We start from the raw sequence: 20,833 nt of genomic DNA, 5'->3' as shown, positions 1-20,833 counted from the left end.
CTCTGAAAAAAACTGCGGAGTTCCATAAAAATTCAAAGAATTTTTGAATTTTATTTTTCTCAGGGCATAAACTATCGATCAACCACCGATCACAAAGTGTCGATCAACCTTCAGTACATATGGCACGAAAGTGTTACGCTTTGTCATCACTCAGAAGAGATCTGGTTAGAATTAAAAAAAAAAAAAAAAACATTTTGTTAGAATTTTTTTTCAACAGGTAGGTCACATGTCTCTTCGCAAATATTCAAGAAGCGGCCACAAAGCAATTTTCTTTTTGCAAGCGGAAAAGCATTGGCTGCATGGGAACAATCAACCACAATTTATTTGAAAGAAGTCAGGGACAGTCTAGCGCAACATCTGGGACATGGAATGAACCAGGACATAAAGATAGAGTGCAAGCGAGTCAGTGTAGCCTTGGAGGAGGCAATATTACCCTGAGTTTGGGATGTGCGGAGACGGAGAAGAGACTTAGAGGGAGACAGGATTCCTGTCTGCATCTGTTGTCGTCCGTATCTGTACATTTATTCAAGGTAATATTGCCTCCTTTAAGACTTTTGTACCTCCGCCAGCTAGTGGTGATCATACTAGTAAATATGTAACACCACTGTCTTCTTAGTTTCTGCATGAAGAGCCTGTTTATTTTTCGTTGTTTCAACGTGATTTTACTTATTTGTAGGCGCCTCAACCCTTCATGACAGCTGCTGAAACAGCTCTTCATAGCATCTGGCCAAAAGTGAGCCAGGTACTTTCCCACCTCCATGTGGCTCAGGCGGAGTGGCACTGGCTAAAATCTACGAAGAATGTCCGCCAAGAACAGCGGAGGGAGCTGATGTCAGCATTTCAAACGATTTGTCGATAAAGTGTGACTACAACCATGTTTGTGTGTAGCAGTGAGCTCGGGCTCATTCCTACGCGTCACCGATTATACTAGCTAAGCTGGTCAAAGTTGTACAAGGATGTCTGGAAGCACACAAAAATCACATTTATGACAGGGCTAACAGCTCCCCAGGGCCATTAAAAATTGGACAAATTGCATCCCAATTCCAATGCTGACGTTTGCCATGCTACTTTCTATTTTGTCTGGGTTATTCGTGTAAAAATACTACTCTCTATTTGGTAGTCCTCCATTCTCAATTTTGTGTTTCGTTTTAACTTCAAATTCACGATCTGCGCTACTCGGATACAGATGTGAAGACCTCTATCAGGAAAGGTCTACCATTAAAGCTAATGGCTGCTCAATCCCACTTTGGTCTGTCAATTAGAAAAACCATAAATGTTTTAGGAAAGTGCAAAAATGGTGTACAGTCAGGGCTTGCGTGACTCATTTTATGCCTTGATTATTCGTTCATTTCGATTTAAAAATATTGATATTCAATTTGTATTTGATTTCAACTTGAAAATCACTATTCGTGCCACCCTATTTTCTACTTGTGTCAAGTTTGCGCAGCTCAGTCTAAGACCCACAACAGTGCTTCTAGTTGCAGTGGTGCATGCCTGTCCCATACTCACAGCTGCGGCTCCCATTGCTAATGATGACCGAAGAAACTGGCATCCTACAGTGGTTTCAAAAAGGCTGTTGCGATACGCTTGTCTGAAACTGCGAAATTGTGGTAGAGCCTCTGCGTCCCCCCATTGCAATTGAACAGGAGCCATTATGGCAGCATACACGGCAAGAGTGGTGTGTAGTGCGTTTTTGCATATGCACTCTTTTTCCAACAACAAATTCATAGAAACAAGTCTAACTTCCTACTCCTGACAATGAAAACATGGCTAGGAAGCAAGCGAGCTGGTCAAGATGATGCATATACTGTAAAAACCCCGAGACTAGGGAACACGAAGGGACAGACACAACACGAAGTCGAAGTCGAGACTTTGTGTGGTGTATGTCCCTTCGTGTTCCCTAGTCTCGGGGTTTTACATTATGCATTGCTACTCCTATTTGAGTGGATCAGCAGAGCGACAGGAGCAAGAGAAAAAGTAAACAAAGTAGAGCAATGCTTTTCCAGAAAGGAAAAAAAAAGGCTCTCGTACAGTTCTCTTGTACAGTTGCTTTGCCATATACAATTTCTTATGTTACTGTCAAATGCCACTTACAATGTGATGATCCATTTCAGATTGTGTATGCTGACACTGCAGATGGTTTGGAAAAAGCGAAGGAAGAGCTCCAAGCATTGCTCCAGGACTGCTACAGAGCATGTGTGCAAGCATTCTTGCAAAATGAACAGCAGTGGGCGATGCTCTTTCGAAAAAGCATCTTAATGGGAGGTCCGACAAGTACAAAATAATGCGCAAAAGTATTTGAAGTAAGATGCTAAATATGCAGCATAAAAAGCATTTAAAATAGAGTACAAAATACTCTCAAAACTGAAAGTAATTTGAGTAAAGCACTAAATACCCAAGTATTTAAGATACTATGTAAAGTACTTTAGCATTAGCAGCAAGTGAAACGCCTATTCTGGCTGATGTGGCCGTACAACTGAAAGGAATAAACTTCATTTGCCATACTTAAGCACAATGTTTATTTCGAAGGTATTTGTGTCAAGTAACGTTTTGTGTATTTTGATGAGGTCAAGTAAACTTTGGTGATATATTCTGACCCAAAACTTTGTAACCCCTCCTGTATGGCAGCTTGGGTCTTTCAACTTCTGAAGCGTGTTTATTGCTTTGGTGACTAAGGAAATAAATGCTGGGATTATCTTGTACCTAATCCCGTGGGGATTCACCTGGGAATATGAATAGGAACAGTTTTCTGATGAAGGGGTCGGGCTTTTGACGAGCAAGGCGAAGCATGGGACCAGCTTATTGTACAGGAGGATGAATGACACATGCGCAAACTTCCAAAAAGAAAGAATGAAAAATATGGGGAAATTCCAGTGAGCTGAAAATCTGGACACTGCGGGGAAGTTTGCGGGAAACGGCATGTCGAGGAAGGGGCGTTTAGGGTACTGAGTAGAAAATAGTGAAAAAAGTATTTTAAATTGTTTAAAAATGCTTGTCAAGAAAAGTATTGCGTAGAGTATCAAAATACAGAAAAAAGTATACTGTATTTTGAGTACGTGCGTAAGTCTGCGCGAGGCTGTAACACCAACAACTTTGCTGATGCTGACATGGCAGATACGTTGGAAAGAGCCAAGCCATACGCGTGTGCAAGCATTCTAGCAAAATGAACAGCAGTGGGTGATGCTCTTTCAAACAAGCCTCAAAAGCATCCTAATGCGAGGCCATAACACCAACAACTTTGTCAATTTTTTGTCATGCCAATCCACGAGAGAATTTGCTACTCTAAGACACCCTAGAGGCCACTGTGTTCTTTCCAAATACATATGTATTGTACTATCAGCAGATGGAGTGTTATGTGAAACGAATAAGGCTGAGTGGATATTGTGGTGAGCTGTGCAAACTGAAACATCTATTCTGCAGCAGTCAAAACATTGAAATGCACTTGAATCTTGTTATTACAGATGCCAAAGGGGGCAGACTTATGTGAAAACACAGCATGCCACATTAAAGATTCATTGCAGCTTCTGCCCTGTGAAATCTTTGCTGTGCATTGCCACCTATCAATGCAAAACCACAACATTCAGCTTTCTTTGCATGAGCTGCAGGTTCTTGCTTCCAAATCACCTGAAAATGTACACATGGTGTGTACCCGTGCAGTATGAGATAATCATTCGACTCCAAGATGTGTAAGTAGCAGTTTTGAGAAAAGCTGCTAAAAAATGTACAAATTACAGTAAGCTGCATTATCTGATGCAGAAAAGTAAGTTTCAGTTGCTGTACAGTCACTGGCAAAATTACCAAATGGCCCATGGTAAATGGACAAGTGCTACAACTTGCAGTTTCAGGTCACAAGCTCACACAAGAACAGACCGCCCAAGAGACCATGCAGCATAGGTTACCACAACTAAAGGCAGCTGTGAATTTTATTATTACAGGCAGATCCCCTTTCAATCAACATGACATACGCATGGTAATTATTGGTATATGGGCTCTTGGATGCACACAGACGACCTTCCGCACCACTCCCTTTATTTGGAGGGGGGTGCGAAGCTTGGAATATTACTCGCGAAACCGCACAAATTGACTACATCCTTTCAATCGTCTACTGAGGACGCAAGAATAACAGCACACTTAAATTATACTTCAATTCTCTCGCCAAATGTACGGGACACAGTCGAAATGAGAATAGTAGTTGCCCTTCATGTTTGGCTATACCGACTACTTTGCCCTCATTCAAAATCCCATCACAGCAACAAGTTCCTGGTGGCTCTACTACCTGCGTCAACAGAGGCCCGAAGCGAGAAGTGCAATTAAGAAAACGCAACGAATTTCAGAATTTCTTGCGTGCTGAGCGGCCGTTGAGTTTACTGACACTTGGGTGCACCTACTGATCGTACTTGGTCCATGCGAGCTTAAAACACACACACCAAACAACACGAAACGCCACACGGAACCAAGGCTGGCCACAGAACTTTCACCACTGCAACACTGCACTACGAGTAGTAGTTCATCTACCACTTTATTTGCTCCTTGCACCTGCCCTTCGCAATAATTCAGTTCGCACTCAGTAAACACACACTGGCCGCCATGTTGACCGCGGTAGCGGCTGCGTCCGTTTCTGGCTCCCGCAAGTTTTCAGGCTGCCGCAGCGCCAACCACTAGCGATGCAGCGCATTCTCCTATGCGCTACATCGTTACTACGTTACTAGCCTACGTTATGGAATTTCGCCTTCCGGTCGCTAATCCGGCGAAAACGAAAATGGCCTTAGCATTTGTGACCACTTTCTACGTCGAGAATGTCGAACTTCTTGAACATGAGTGCGCTGGAATTCCGCATTCGAGAACTGTCGCTCACACAACTTCTGTTCGTGCGATAGCGTGCTGGAAAGTGTGTTCTTCGCAGCAGAAGATTCCTCGTCCAGAGATTTACCGGAGTCACGTTCGTCCTCACCAGTAGCTCACCGCGCCGTGAACACGGACTGGTTTTACATGTATCAGGGAGAAACACTTGTGTAAGCCGAAACAAGCGCTGTTTTTTCGTCGTGCAGGTGTTCATGTGGGAAATGCAAACCGATGGATACCACGGATCAGTGTTTTTGCTGTCGAGAGGTAGAGCATGCGTGTGAAAAGCAGAGACAATTGCATCACAACTAACCAATATTTCGAAATACTGTGCCTGGACACTGAAGTACTGCAAGTGTCTTTTACATACATCCGAGAAACTGAAAAGCATTTCAACATATGCGGAAGCGCCGTGTGGTCTTTACGCGATACTTTAACGGCAAACAGGACGGAAAACCCTTATTTCTGCAGGAAATTCCGTTATATCACCTGTCGGCTATTCACAAGGAGGACATGGGGTGCTCTGAGAAAGTACAATAGAAAGTATTCTGCCTGCCTGCGTCTTGCATGCTATTAGGGACGATTTCCCCATCAGTGTGCGCACTTGTAGAAATAGTATATATATTGAACATGAGAACATGAGACATATTGAACATCTTTCATCTGTATATATTGATGTCATAAAACTTTCATTTCTTCCTTGCTGCAAGTTTTTCTCATTGCTTTTTCTTTGCGGTCACAGCATATTATAATTATTAGTTTGTTCCTGGAGGGTTAAGTAACCTGGGGCATATCTGTATTTGTAGATTATACTCATGTCTTGTATATATGAGGAGTAAATAAGCTAATTTTCATCAGTGTTTCTCAGATGAACTGTGTTCATAACCTTTTAATATACTTCTTATTGATCAGATTTCCGAATGCCAATTAATATTTGAACTGAGATTGGGATTTAACACTTAATTAACTCTGTTTTGCTAAAAGGAGTACTTTTAACTGATTCATTATCATATCACCAACTAACATTCGTAAAGAAGGACTTCAGGGCTGACTTCACGTATTGCAACCCTTAATCTGAGTTCAAAGTTAACCATGCAGCATTGGTGTGGGCAATAATACTCCAAATGGCTAAATAATTTATTGTGTAAGTTCTCTGTTACTGTAACTGAGATTAGAGCACTGCACGGGCCCGGGCTCCCGACCCGGCCCGGGCCCGACCCGGCCCGCGGGCCGGGCTGGGCTTGTTATTGGCTGTGTGCTCCGGGCCGGGCCGAGCCCGGGCCGACAAAATACGCCAGCACCGCGGGCCGGGCCGGGCCCGGGCCGTTAAAATACGCCACCACCGCGGGCCGGGCCGGGCCCGGGCCGACAAATATGTTCCCGAGAGTCAGGCCCGGCCGGGCCACGCAGCTAATTCCACACATTGGAGATGCATTAGTTCATATCATCATGCGCTTGCGTCATTCCTGTGCATATTTTGCAAAGACAAGCAAAGGGTACTGCATTATGCATATGATTCGACCCTCTAGAACATTCTCCAAGCCACTTTACATTGCTCCTCACTCCTCACATATTTCACAATCACTTTGGCAAAGCTTGTTGAGAGGGATAGGGACTGGGAGAAGCAGTTTGTCGACAGCATGCTCTATCTCCGCAAAATCTTGACAGTGTAACGATAACGCCCCGTGCGTTCTGGATTTAATTTGGTCTCGTGCGGTTACGGTGTTAAACCGCCATCACTTGTATGTTTGTCTTCTCTCCTTATAAATTTACTTATAAATTTGTTTGATAATCGCCAGAAACGCGTACGTCGCGGCTGGAAATACTAGGCCGGGATCTACTCGCCGGGTCACCGGGCCGGGCCGGGCCGGGCCGGGCTCTATTTGCTTAGACGCCGGGCCGGGCCGGGCTCTAGTCACTGGGTCACCGGGCCGGGCCGGGCCGGGCCGCATAAAAATATGAAGGTCCGGGCCCGGGTCGGGCCGGGCCATTTTTCGATGCGCCCGGGCCGGGTCGGGCCCGGAAAAGTCGGCCCGTGCAGTGCTCTAACTGAGATGTACTTTTGTAAAGTACTTTTGACAGCCCTGCAAACTGAAACTGGCTTCAGTGTAGACGACAAACGCATCGTAACATTTAATTGAAATATAATGTAAGAGCAGAAGCAACATTTTGTCACAACTCAAACTATAGCCTTCTTTTTTTACTGTCCAGGGATTTAGGAAACAGAGCAGGACTTCCTGCCCTCTGATGTTTTGACATGCTTGATAGAGCTGTAAAACCTGCAACAAAATAAACAAGAGAAGTATAAACAGTTTTGTCTTTCCCTTTTAACAAGAAAGTTATATTTTACCAGTTGTGCACTTTTGTATTCTGTGTTGATGAAAAGATTACAGGAACAATAATGCTGCAGATAGATCCAACAATGACCTGTCATCTTGATGAAGATGAGAACTTTTCTTCACGTGTGCTAAGTGAGACAAAAGAAATGTACAATGAAGGTTGTACAAAAACAGCAAATCTACGTCGACTAAAATTTTATATATGTGGATGTCACCACATGTAGTTTCCATCCAAAAGTAGGTCTAGGCAAGATTGTTTGGTTGTTGTTGGGATGTTGATGTGCTATACGGTTATAGCACATCAATATAGATGAGGGGCAAACACAGTAGACAAGCGTGATGGCTGCAAACTCTCAATTGAAGATTTATTCAACACAACAAGAAACTGAAAGCATGAGTAGAAAAAGGCAGTGCCAATGCAATGCATGGAAAACCATATTAGTCTGAGAAGGTAGGATCGGGAGAGCAATACAGAGAAATGACAGTTGTGTCCGAGATAGGGGAACTCTGCAAATTTAGTACCAATATGATGTGGTAACCTTGCATGTTACCACATCACTGCAGCTGTGACACACTTTGAAAAATTCCAGTAGTGGGGCTTCAAAGACAATGAACTTCCGCTGTTTCACTGGGAATTCAAGCGTAGAGGATGCATCTCTAGAAAATTAATTATCGTTCCTTAGTCTACCTCAACAGGAAGTATTCCTGTACCCTTCAAAGAATCTAGTAGTTCTCATCCGTTTCTTCTCCTACTGTTGACGTCATACTAATGTTCTGCACCTGTCCGAAGACCCCAAAAATGTCACAAAGTCTGCAACACGTAAAAGATCTAGTGCTTCCATCTGTGGACTTTGCATACCTGTTTTCAGCTATTTCTGCCATGTCAACTTGAGTGCCTGGATCACACACACACGAAGCAGTCTGGCGCCACTTCAACACTGGAAGGCCCCTAAAATTAAATTTGTTGATGTTGACATTGTTCAGCACGGGATAAGTAGGATAACATAAGTTAAATAGAATACGTCATCGCTATATTATAATTTATACATGTGTGACACCTGTACATACCTAAGTCGTCGTGTTGAACTCGTCACCTCGGTGAAGCAAAATCACTGATTACTGAACGGCAGTTTGTTTCGGACGTCTTCGCAATTCGCCTTCTACGGCATCTTCGTAGTCATTGGCAGCAAAATAAGCTCAGCACACACGACACGACTGCTGTATCTAATAGCCGAGTGCTTCGAACCACATTCGTTTTCGCTCACTCTCCTGAGGAATCTTGTGCTAGAACACGCTCGTCGTCGAAGATGACCGAAGATGATTTTTGCATCCCCGAACACCAAACCTACACCAGGCATATGTTGGTCCCTCTAATACGTGACACAGCAGCCACAGACATGTCATTCACTTCCATTTTCTGCTTCGCGCGACCAACACGACCACTCACGAAGTAGACAATAAACGCGATAACACACAGACGGCCTTGCAGATGGCGCAGCCATCAATTGAGCCTTTGATTTGCATCAGCTTCAATTGAGAGCGGATCGTAGCTCGTAGCGGCGAAGTAGCTCAATGCTTTATTAATGCTTTATCAATGTAGAAACTATGGAAGTGAGCGTCATTTTTAAAATGGCGTTTAGCTGTAAGATAATGTGCGTCAACTTTGCTGCTCTATAAAATTAACTCTCACGTGGTAAGGGTTGACCAATCCCTGGGTGCCCTGGACCCGAAACCCAAGTTGATCTTTTTCGCCGTTTGTAGGCAGCACCGTCCATGTTCCGGCAATCTTCAAAATATTTATACGTAAAAAATATGCCGAATAGAGAAGTAATGCTTTCTGTGCGTTATCAAACAACGATGTTGTGCACGATAGTGGGCAAAAATATGGGGGTTATTTTTCACTTTTCGGTCCCTTTAAAAGCATGGCTGTCACTGCCATACGTGATTTTGCATTTCTCAGCGTCATCTTTGACCTTTAAGAAATTCCTGGTGTAGTGAGAGGAGGAAGAAACACTCTGGAAGTGTTCTCCCAACACATCTGCTTGTTCTTCTAAAGTTTGGCACACCGTACCATTCCTCTCCAAAAAGGGAATAGAGAAGCTTGTGTAATTGCCCTTTATTTTCTTCAGTCGATCCCACACAACCTTAGTTGTGGTGTTGCTACTCAAGAAGGAGACAAAGCCCTTCCATGATTCACTCTTTGCTTGTCGGCGTGTCCACCTAGCTTTTGCTCGAGCTCTCTTAAACGCCAGTAGATTTGCTGGGGTTGGATACCGCCAGAACCTGCCCCAAGCACGGTTCTGCTCTTTGCGTGTATTTCCACAGTCCTCCGACCACCAAGGCTTGCAACGCCTCGGCAGTTGACCTGATGAGTGTGGAATGGACTTGGTTGCTGCTTTTACAAGAATGTCTGTGACATAGTCATTTGCGTCATTATTGTTCAGCCCAAGGAGGGACTCTATAGAAAGTGTGGCTTCTTATTTAAAGGCCCCCAGTCTGCTAACTGTGTCTTCCAACGAGGTGGACGGGTTCTAATAGCACCTGATGGTCGACTGGTCGACAGGGAAGTGATCGCTACCATAGGAGTTATCGTCCACTGTCCATGAAATATCCTGAAATACAGATGGACTGCACAGCGAAATATCAATGGCTGAAAAGGACTGCCAAGCACAATTAACATGAGTAGCGTTTCCTGCATTGAGCAGGCAGATTGGCAAGCATGCTAATAATTTCTCAAACATTTTACTTCGTGTGTCAACTTTGGAACAACCCCAGAGAATATGATGCGCACTGATATCTCCCAGTAGTAGAAAAGGCGATGGGAGCTGATTAATAAGATCCTCAAGCTGTATCTGACCGTATCTGACCCTGACTGACGGCGGTAGGTATAAAGGCCATACCGTCACAACCCGGTCAGTGCAGATTGTACAGCAATGGCCTCAAGATTTGTGGAAAGTGGAACGTCTCTCGTGGGAAGTGTTCTGGGCGTGAGAATGGTCACACCTCCAGAAGCACGTCCCGTGTCCGTTCGGTCCTTACGACAAACGTTCCACCGTCGAAGGTGGAAAGGGGTGTCTGGAATCAAATTTATTTCTCGGAGACAGAAACAGACAGCACGATGTCTGTCTGACATATCATGGACGTCATCAAGATTTTTCAGCAAACCCCGGCAGTTTCATTGAATAATGCTCTGTGAACTCATAAGAGGTGTACAGAAAAGGGAAATGAATAAGGACTGAACGGCTACTCTAATGCGTAAAGACCTTGTGGAACAATTGTCCATGAATGCGGAGGGATTAAGGAGCTTGTATTCTCGGTGGAGGAACCCTTTGTTGTTGTTCCTTGGCCTTCCCTCCTCGTCCTCGGCCAGCTTTTTTCCCTCTCTGTTCCTTGCCCATGAAAAGACTTGGTAGACTCGAAGACGACTTCTGAGAGCAGCAGTCGTCGTCATCGAGATCCGTGCTCTGACTCGTGTTTTGAGACAGGCCCATGGCAATCCCGTCCCAAACGGAGGGGGATGCAACAACCTCCTCTGAGGTTAACATTGCATCTCCCGGGCTGTTTGTCTGAGAGGCCACCGGGGGAAAACCCTCGGTGTTCCTCTCTTTGTGTTGGGGAGTGTGGAGGGGAGCCCCAGAGGCCTGGGTCTCCACCGATACTCTGAGTGGTGCCACTCCACTGCGCACCACATCAGAGAAAGTTCCTTTCTTTTGGAATGCCAATTGTGCCTTTGCTACACCGTACGTGATATTTTACTCAGTTTTCAGTTCCCAGTCAACACACATTGTTGGTAGAATGCAGAATTAACGGTGAATATTGCTGAACAATGTAGAACGCAAAATGCGAACATTGATTCCGCGCTGACATTACGTAGTCAATTCAGCATGTCAAATCTTTTACGTGAATATAACGTGGATTTGTTGCACACAAATTAACAGTAGACTTGAAAACAGCGTCGATAACTGTAATGGAAAGTCACAGAAGGACAGACGTCGAATATACAACGTCGCTTTTGCGAAAATTTTGCCTTATGCCTTTAGCAAAAAGCATGCTCAAACAATGGATCTGCCGCGCAGGCCGTTCAACAGCGCTTTACCATGGTTGCTTTTGCGTGACTCTGCTACTGTTAGCATTGCAAAAGATCGTACAAAGAAAATATTAATAGGTAGTAATTCGATACGTCGGAAACCTACAGCTGATGGACAGCCAGTAAGTGCTCACCCAGTAATCCAGGCACGGGTATTTTATCAAATTCAGAGCATCTTGAAAACCCTACCTATAATCAAATTCTATTCATTTCAAAGAAAAATAAAAGTTTGGGCGTTTGAGCCCCCTTTTCTCCGCCATCCGCCTTCACCCCATCTTCTTAACTCTGCCCCCCTACCAGCTGAGACCCCCACACCACCGTACCAGCTCTCCACAACTCCCCATAGAGCCCATAGTATAGCTAAATTCACACAACACTGGGCACACGACCAATGAGAGTGCAGCGATTGCTTCCTCAATCCTCCAATCAGAAATCTTTCCGTCCGGCTCGCAGCCCGACCGGTTCTGGCTGTTGCTGACTTCTGCTTTCCATACTGGCCTGTACCGGCTACCCCTCACCTCTAAGTCTACTAGCTTTCATGCACGTCGTAAAGTTATTCCGTGATTCCCAAACAACTGTGAAAAGTGTCGTAATGAACAAATTTATTTATACTGACACAATCGGCAGGTTGACACATATGCGCTGAGCGTACTGAGTCCATTGCGTAGCGCTTCCTAGCACACTGGAACAAAGTTCAAACTTGCAAAATACGCATATCGACACAGCTTATTCCCAGCAGCGAACAACTGTCACATACTTGCGCACAATCGCTTGATCATCATGTCCTTGCCTGCTACACGTCAAACATAAAATGCTGCTTCATGAATCGTATTTTCTTGTCACCGCTATGCAGATCTGACGGCGCTCGAACATGTTCATCGAGCCAGAATTCACGACAACACTTCAGTTTGAAATCCGATTGGCTCTTCGTAGACCGATGCTTGTGGCGAGAAACAGTTCAACACGATCAAAGGCACCATAATACACGGATAAAACGGCGATCGGCGAACGCACTTGCCTCCCACCGAAAGACACCGCCAACGCGGCGCCCACCGTTCAATTTCAAATGAAACCGCCGAAGGAGAACGCAGCACGCAGGCGAGGAAGCGCGAAGTGCCGTTTTCAAATTCTGGCAACCAATCCGGACACGCTTGTGGCGTCCGACCAATAGAGAGGCACGGATTGCTCCGTGCGCAGTAACACGCATTTTGATACAGATTTTGCGAGAGCTGTGGGGGGCTGACCGTACCACCGCCATGGCTCCCGGCCAGCCGGTCACAGGAGAAATCTGCGCAGAAGGCGTATTTTTTCGTCAGGCGCAGAAGAGAGAATCACGTGATGCCCTCGCCCGTTGCGCCGTTGCAGCGGTTAATTTCAAACTGTTCGAGACGCCGCTGGAGGATGGAGCTGAGGAACATGTCGGCGTCTCGATAGGAGTGCGGTAATTTCCAGCGCGAACAGCTCAAGCACAGGTTGAGTGAGTATCCCTCGTAGGTAACGGATGCACCACATGCGGCCACAGTCTATACAGGTAAACGGGCGTGGTGTCTTTGTTTATTAGCGTTCGTTTGAGACTCTATTGTTCTTCCAGTCGATTCAGCCCACCGAGTTCATGAAAATGAAAACGATCCTGGCTATGCTTGTAGGTACATTAGCGTGGTGTTCTACTTTTAGTTTGTGGTCAATTCACTGTAGTTTTCATCTTACATATTCTTTTAGGACTCGGAAAGTGTCGCTTTGAACAAGCTTGGAATCATTTACCGTCTAATGCGCTACAGGTAAGACTGCTGCGTAAATCGGAAAATTCTCTAACGTCGAAATGTCTGTATCATGTCTGTGTCGTTTTTCTCAGTGTTCTTTGTCGGCGGAACATCTACTTGGCCGGTGAGTTCCAGCGATTGGAAAACACGAAGGAACAATGAAATCGGTAGCCGTTCATAAGGCAACAAGAGACCAGAGGCTATAGTTGCGTCGCTAGCAGGCAGGACCCGAGCTAATTATACTGGTGAGTACATCGACGATCCTTCTTATTTACATAAGGTGGTGATATTGTGATCGTGATCTATATAAATGGACGCTCTGTGATTTGCAAACATAAATAACCACAAAGTGGTCTTGACACAGCTCATCAGTTGACACTTCACGATTTTTTACAGATGCAACATCCAAGTGCCTACGTGTACAGATAAGCAGAGGTCCCAGCACAACCACAAGCCAATAGTGCAGAAGATAAACACGAGGGCTATAGCAAATTCAAGTCAACGCTTATGTCATATGTGCTTTGGGTAATAAAGTGATTCTATTCCCCACTTTCCTGCGAAATTATTTTTATAACAGACTTGGGATGTCTAAATGAACATTCAAAGTGTTAAGAGGATATACTAAAATAAATGTAAAATTACACTGAACGTGTAATTTTTATCGTCATGGCAGCGTTGGAGAAACGTTGTAAAGCGCTGTTTATTTTATGCTCTCATGTCGTACAGTCTGGTACGTTGTATTCACATATAAACTGCATTTCATATACGTTAAATTTACGTTGATCGGCACTTGTTAAATTAACATGTTTTCGAGCGGACATTTGACATAATGATTTCACGTTCGCTTTCATCGTCGATTCAACATTCATTTCGTTGATATACAACGTTTTTTCTACGTCGAATTTACAATAGTGTGTTGACTGGGTTGTAGGATCTGTTTCTCCTCCTTCCAACAAGGACATGATCTGGAGTAAACAGGGTGGTTACCCTTGCAATTGGCACACTGAAAGGCACTGTTGCACGACTTTGACGAATGATCTTTGCCGGCGCACTTAGCACAGACGGGCTGCCCACGGCACACCTGAGAGCCGTGGCCAAACCGCTGGCACTTGTAACAGCGACTCGGATTTGGGATTAAGCCCTCACATTGTAATTGAGGTAACCGGCTTTGATTGTTTCTGGAAGCTTGTGGAGCTTGAAAGAAAGAATGACGTGCTTTGTTGGGATTTCTTTCGTATCCCTACGCATGACTATTCGCTTCACGGCTACCACGCCATGCTGTTGTAGGCCTTCTTGGAGTTCCGATTCCGAACAGTCAAGAAGGCGCCCTCAGAAATTACTCCTTTAACAATGTTCAAGCTCCGGGGTGAAGTTACAGTGACAGATATCCAATTGATGCTTGTCAGTGAAAAAAGTGCACTGCTTTGCTCTCGCTTTCCTACGTGGACTTGGATATCTCCAGAGCCCAGTTTCTTGGCATTGTACTCTTTACCGATGAGCCGTTCGAGTGCTTTCGCTATTACAAAAGGAGTCATCTTTGACAGTGGTCTTGTGTCATTATTAGAGTGGACCACGAGAAACTTTGCAAATCCTGGTTCGGGTGTTGAGGTATTTAAATCAATTTGCTAGTGCTCGGTGCGGAACCGTTTCCGATTCCGATCTCGGTGTTTTAAAGAAGAGGAAGCCATAAAAGGGAAAAAACTATTCGATGCAAGGGTCCTGCCGCCCACCACGGAGCCCAACCAGTGGACGGCGTTTGACGCAGTAGTAGGCACGCCTGCACTATACCCAAGTGCAGCTTCTGGAGAGTGCAAAGACTGCCCAAGCTTGACCCTTGCCGCCAAAGAAGGTGAAAAGGAGGAAAGATAGAAGGAGTGGAGAAGAAAGAAAAAGTGATGAAAAGCGAGATGGCGACTAGCTGAATAGTCCTGGCCGAGCCTTCCAGGACCACCCGTCTATGGGAAGCAGGGGCCAAAGCAGTGTGTTGTTTTCCAGGAGGGGCCCCGAATGGTCCAAACCAACCTCCAGGTCCACTTAACTGCCAGGATCCCCCATTCCCCAGACACATCAAAGCCACGTACAGCTATACGTGGGGGACTACTGCGGCTGCTGCCGGGCGATGGGGGCGCCAAGTTCCCGACGCCGGGTTTCGGTCTGCATCCTGAAAGACACGACTCTCTCAAGACCTTCGAGATTTTCCTAGATTCTGATGGTCTTCTTCGACTCAAGACCCGACTGGTCTTCAGCGACCTGGGCAAGTCCTCGATCTATCCCATTATTCTACCTGGCAGGCACCATTTTACTTGGCACCTGGTGACACATATCCACATTCAACAGCTCCACCCTGGGGTGCAGGGCACTCTTGCTCAACTACGAGAACGGTTCTGGGTAGTAAGGGGACGTCAAACAGTGAAGAGAGTCATCTATACGTGTGTCACGGGTCGACGATTTGGCAGCTCCATCTTGCACCAACGAACGGCGCCCCCTCTATCCGATCGTTCCTACCAGACTGCGCCTTTCTACGTCACTGGTATTGATTTTGCCGGTCCCATCTATTGCTGCATGGATCAGCCAAGTTCGAGTCTGAAATTGTACGTAGCCTTGTTCACCTGTGCTACCACACGCGCCGTACATTTGGAACAGACTTCATCCATGGGCGTTGCCGACTTTCTCCAGGCATTTAGACCCTTCGTTGCACGAAGATCCATCCCGTGCAAACTGTACTCGGACAACTTCCGAACATTCAAAAGGGCGTCACAAGACATTGCAGAGCTTCACCGCCTCGTTCACGCTGCGCCCTTCCAGCACTACTGTGTCGACCAGCACATTCAATGGATCTTTACTGCTGAATGCGCACCCTGGTGGGGTGGGTTCTGGGAGCGTCTCGTGAGATCTGTGAAGGACGCTTTGCGCAAGTCTCTGCCCATGTGTGTTTCGAACGTGCCCATCCTTCGAGCAGATTACCACCGTCCTCACCGAAATCGAAGCCATGATCAACTCTAGGCCTCTGAAGTACATGTCCGACGACCCCAGGGATTTTTCTCCTCTGTGTCCCTCCCACTTTCTTGTCGGAAAACGCTTAACTGTTCTACCGGACTGTTCACACACAGGCAGCGTGGCCAATGATACGCACTCCTCGCTCCTTGACAAGATGCAGCTTCGACAAACCTTGCTCAACGAATTTTGGCGCAGATGTGCTCACGAATACATCTCCGAGCTGCCGTCTGCCCATCGTTTCCAGTACAGTTCCACAGTGCCATTCCAGGTGGGCGAACAGGTACTCCTTTCTTCTCAACATCTCGCCAGAGCTTTGTGGCCTCTTGCACGCGTCATAGAGATTCAGCCAGGACGCGACGGCGTCATCCGTGGATGTAAAGTCATGCTCCCTAGTGGATCTGTCCTACGGCGACCAGTACAGCTTCTGCACAAACTGGAGATCTAGGGAGATGCTCGCCATATCTCCGCCGCGGGAATATAAGAAATTGCGAAGAGGATGAGGATCACCGGACCCCACCTGCGCCCATCTTATCGTGAATCATCAGAGCTCGAGCTCGTAGATAGTTTGCTCGTTCGTGTTGCATTAAACACTTGTTCCCTCAATTGCGGAGTCGTCCTTTCCTACAGTCCTTATTATACCCTCCTCTCCCATGGAAGGTATAGCCTCAGTGAGCTATGCCTTACACATGGCTTAAACGTGGCATAGACGGCGGTGATGAGGCATAAATATGATACTTTAGCCCTGACATACAGTCAACTCTCGTTTTATGAACTGTCGTTTTACGAATTCCCTCGGTTTATGAACGGCGTCACAAGGAACCAAACTTTTCGCATCGATTTCTCCCTCCGCTTATGAACCCTCGATATCCGAACTGGGAACTGATTTTCGGGAAAGAAACGCGAGAACAGATGAGTTCCGACTTCGATTTATGAACGGGGACGCTAGAGCTGTCCAGAGGTTGACGCACAGGGAATTACTGGGGTCGTGTCAATAAAGATGAATAAAGAATGAAGGTCACCTGTTTCGTGAGCCGAAAGATTTTACTTCTCGCGTGACCCGTGACGTCCGAGCGATCGTCAGTTTCAATCATATCTAGAAGATGAAAACACCTCGTGGCTCCAAGAGGAAGCGATCAGCTCTGGCAGACGGTGATAAACGAGATATTTGCCGTTGCAGACAGCCTCAGCCCTCGGCTAGCATGAATGCCGTCCTAGACTGTATTCACCGTGAGGGAGGAAATAAACGCAATCTATTGTATCCATTCTAAACGCCACGTGCGTAACTTCTTCGTGCGACGTGGATGCCGAGTCATCTGCTTCCTCGACTTCGTGATAGCCTAGCATAATTTCGTTGTAAAGTATACTCTCCACGAGTAGAACAGAACCTACAGAAAGGCGCATGTGAAGAATACTGGTGAGGTGAAGCCCAGTGTTGCTGGACCGCTCTTCCGTGGGGTGGCGCCGAATCACTAAATGGAAAATATTTGTTTCCTAATTATCTGTGCCACCTGGGGATGAAAAAATTTTGTCCACTGAAACATTATACGGTATCGATTCATGTCGCAAAGTTACTTCAACACGTTTTTTGACAATTGCTTCTCTAATTTTTATGTCCGCAAAGGTAAAATATTTTACTTCAGGTATGGGCAGACTGGAAGGGGAAGGTAAAAAACAAAAAACAGCCGGAAAAATAAGGGACAGGTAGCAGACGGGAGGACAGCGGTTTACCCAGATTTTAGAGTTTAGCCCTTGGAGAAGAAAGTGGCAACAGTGTTAGTTGTGCGCATAATGTGGGAAACCACAGAAATGTGAGGTAAGAAACCACTCCCTCAAATGGGACGGAGTATGCCACGAGGTAGATGATCAGATTTATAGCCTACATGTTACTGCATTGCAGATAAGCGCCATGCTCTGTTTAATCTCCATCCAAGATGAGTACCAACAGATGACCCACTGAAAATAGCTTATTACCATCCTCTGGATCAAAACGTATGTTGAGTACCACTTTCTGTTTCGTACCTTAAATTATTTGTGCTTTAGCTCTGTAGCGAAGTTTACTGGTATAATAATATAATAACCACTGAAGTGCAAGTGCTAGTATGTTATTTCGAATTGCCATATCAGATCCCATCTAGATATCTAGTAAGCTTTTTATGCAGTCCGTTTTAGTGATTAATATGTGTGCTGTAGCATCACTTTGTTCCCAGACACCAAAAGATTGTCCCACTTAACACAACATAGTACAACAATTTATTCAAACGTTTCGTCTCTCATTCAGGAGGCATCATCAGTGAGCCAAGGGAGCAAGTGAGAAGATAAAAAAAAGCAGGCTACTACTTCAGTACTCTGTTGCGACCCGAGGACATAGGACCCTTCTCGTCGAGTACACGCGAATAGTGTTGGGTTCCGGGATATCCCGAATCACGAAATCCCGGCTGATTTTCACGGATAGTCGGAGTACGGATTTTCGGACTTTCGGCTGGGTTTTTTTTTTTTTTTTCAAAAGATCCCGGGATTTCGAGACTTGTGCTTAATACTACAAACCTACGCTGTTGGAGCACTCGCGACGCAGAACAGTGTAACAGTTTCAAGTTATTTAATTTATAGCACTCGTTTTCAATGACAATTATTTGTGTTTAGCTGCCTCTTCAGCAGTCCAAGGGCGTACGCATTTGATTTCAGTTTTTGCGGGGTGCCGGCAGGCAGACTTTCATTGTTGAGGCCTGTGACACACGCGCCGGAGCTTCGTGCGTTGCTTTCGTCGTTTTGAGACGTATCGGCGGCGTCAAACCGCCGTTAGAGGGGGCGCGTGTACAACGGCGCAAAGAAGGAAGAAAAAGCAAGCGCTTTCGGAAACCAGCCTTTTCCTCAACATTGAGCAGCCGCAGGTATTCACTTACTGTTGCTGGGCAAGTTTTGATACTTCAGTGGTCCAGTTTCGGAAGTCTAATCTTTGTTTCGTATTCGGTGAGAGCGAGAAACAAATTGGTGGCAGTTATGCATGACAAATGCGAATAAAACCAATAACATAAAACAGGCCTTATCAGTTTTTGGATAAAAAATGTCGCATATTAAAAACGAATGAATTTTGGTTAACAGACCGCCGAGGCACACAACACGCACAGAGGAATCACAGAGCTGTGCGTGCATGCGTGCTATCTCGGCTTTCAATGAATCCCGACCCTAAAATGACAAAACACCCGACGCTAAAACGACAAAACACCTAAGACAAGAGCAAAAAGGAACACACACAACGCGTTCTGACGTGTCGTGTGTGTTCCTTTTTGCTCCTTGTCTCGGGTTTTGCCTCGTTTTACAATGTACCAGCTCGCCTGCACCCTTGCACTTCCACCGTTGATTCCCAACCCTACCCGCGAAGAAATCAAAACCTACTTTTCTACGACTTCGTACATATAGCGGTCGCCTCCTCCTTTTTATTTGCGGCCCCCAAAGTGGAGACCCGGACGTGATCTGAACGTAACTCGGACGACCACAGCAACTGCATATCTGTGTCCCAAGTCCACACCAGCGGGTGATCATCCTTCAACAGCCAGCGGCTCAAGTCACCGCCGCAAGCGCCCGTTAGGTCAAATTAATCGACAGACAGGCCACTGTGGCCTCCCTCATGATTTCATTTGTGTCGCGACATAAAGCCACGAACTATTATTATTAGTCATTCAATAAATTAATCTGTTCTGCCTCGAACACGTTTATTTTTTAGCTATCCTCCATTCGCCCTTTACAACTGTGATACTGGTGGTGTGCGGTATGCTAACACGCACCTCATGGCATTCGGAATCGTAGGAGAGAAAAATCTAAGGGTGGGTGGGTGGGGACGGCCACCATCACGGATATCGCAAGGGAGGATCGTGCGTCCTGGGCCGACGTCACAGAGAATAACACATGTACTTCTAACGTGAAATGCACTGTTATCCAGGATACAGACGACATAGACAGCCGTGATTTTTTTACTACTACTACTCATTAGGGTGTAACAAACATTACGACTTAAAAAATGAACGAGAATACCGTACCAGGCACCAGCTGAAGAAGTATGATTGCAATAGTGATGAAAATCCCCTTCATGTTGCTAACAGCACAGAACACGTCGGTCCTCGAATCGCTTGAAGCAATAGGATCTGTACGAACTCTCTCTCTCTCTCTCTATATATATATATATATTGAGCCCCGCTCACAAGCTTGTTTTCGATGAGTTGACGAGTACAGCGTTATATAATGACATATTACGTTCCTCTTGGAAGCCATATGTTCCGTACACTTTGCTGCAAAGGGAGACAAGGCATTACGAAAATATGTCATTAAGGGAAGCGAAATGTAATAAGAGTGGTGTATTGCCATCAAGCAGGAGAGGAGCAGGAGAGTGGTCGGAACCTCTGAAGCAATTCCTTCTACACAACATGGGTTATAATTGAGATGTCAATATATATTTAGCAGACCTCTCGCACAACGCACTTATGGATGTCATGACGCAATGCTGTCATTTTGTGAGTAGTGGTAATTGCAGGTCGGCTTCTACGATGGCAATTTCTTCTAGTGGCAGAGCTCCTGAGCTGACAGGCATGAACGAATTGAAATCAAAGTAATTAGGCTGGTGACAAATGCGAAGTGCTATTACTTACAGTGCAACATACGTGTGATATACTTGGCACTTCCATTCCAAAACGCCCTTGAACTGAAGGTGCGGTTGGAATAGTGGATGCCTGAAAGATATGTAATCGGAATATTTCGTTTCGAAACAATCGGAAACATTAGAAAATGAATTTAATCGCATTTTGCAGCCGGCTGAA

General features: G+C 45.6%; 1 protein-coding gene and 1 long non-coding RNA gene across 3 annotated transcripts in view; one reads left to right on the top strand and one right to left on the bottom strand.

Annotated features, from left to right (window-relative positions):
• The window catches only part of LOC135376125 (PI-actitoxin-Aeq3c-like), a 36,327-nt gene extending 16,178 nt beyond the window's left edge, over nt 1-20,149 (bottom strand). The window contains exon 1 of the mRNA XM_064608709.1: nt 20,060-20,149. Coding sequence (XP_064464779.1) covers nt 20,060-20,111 — 52 coding nt within the window. The 5' untranslated portion in view covers nt 20,112-20,149. The remainder of the gene's footprint in view (nt 1-20,059) is intronic.
• LOC135376114 (uncharacterized) lies at nt 12,539-13,577 on the top strand. 2 transcript variants are annotated; one of them, XR_010417548.1, is made up of 4 exons: nt 12,539-12,910; nt 12,988-13,046; nt 13,121-13,273; nt 13,425-13,577. It is a non-coding gene; the product is annotated as an uncharacterized LOC135376114 (long non-coding RNA). The 2 variants fall into 2 exon arrangements; XR_010417547.1 differs by having other exon boundaries at nt 12,539-13,046.
• Nucleotides 20,150-20,833: the final 684 nt, after the last annotated feature.

This window comes from Ornithodoros turicata, unplaced genomic scaffold (assembly GCF_037126465.1).
Source record: "Ornithodoros turicata isolate Travis unplaced genomic scaffold, ASM3712646v1 ctg00001042.1, whole genome shotgun sequence".
NCBI classification, from domain to species: domain Eukaryota; kingdom Metazoa; phylum Arthropoda; class Arachnida; order Ixodida; family Argasidae; genus Ornithodoros; species Ornithodoros turicata.
The sequence above is the reverse complement of the archived record's forward strand: the minus strand, read 5'-3'. Positions and strand labels throughout refer to the sequence as shown.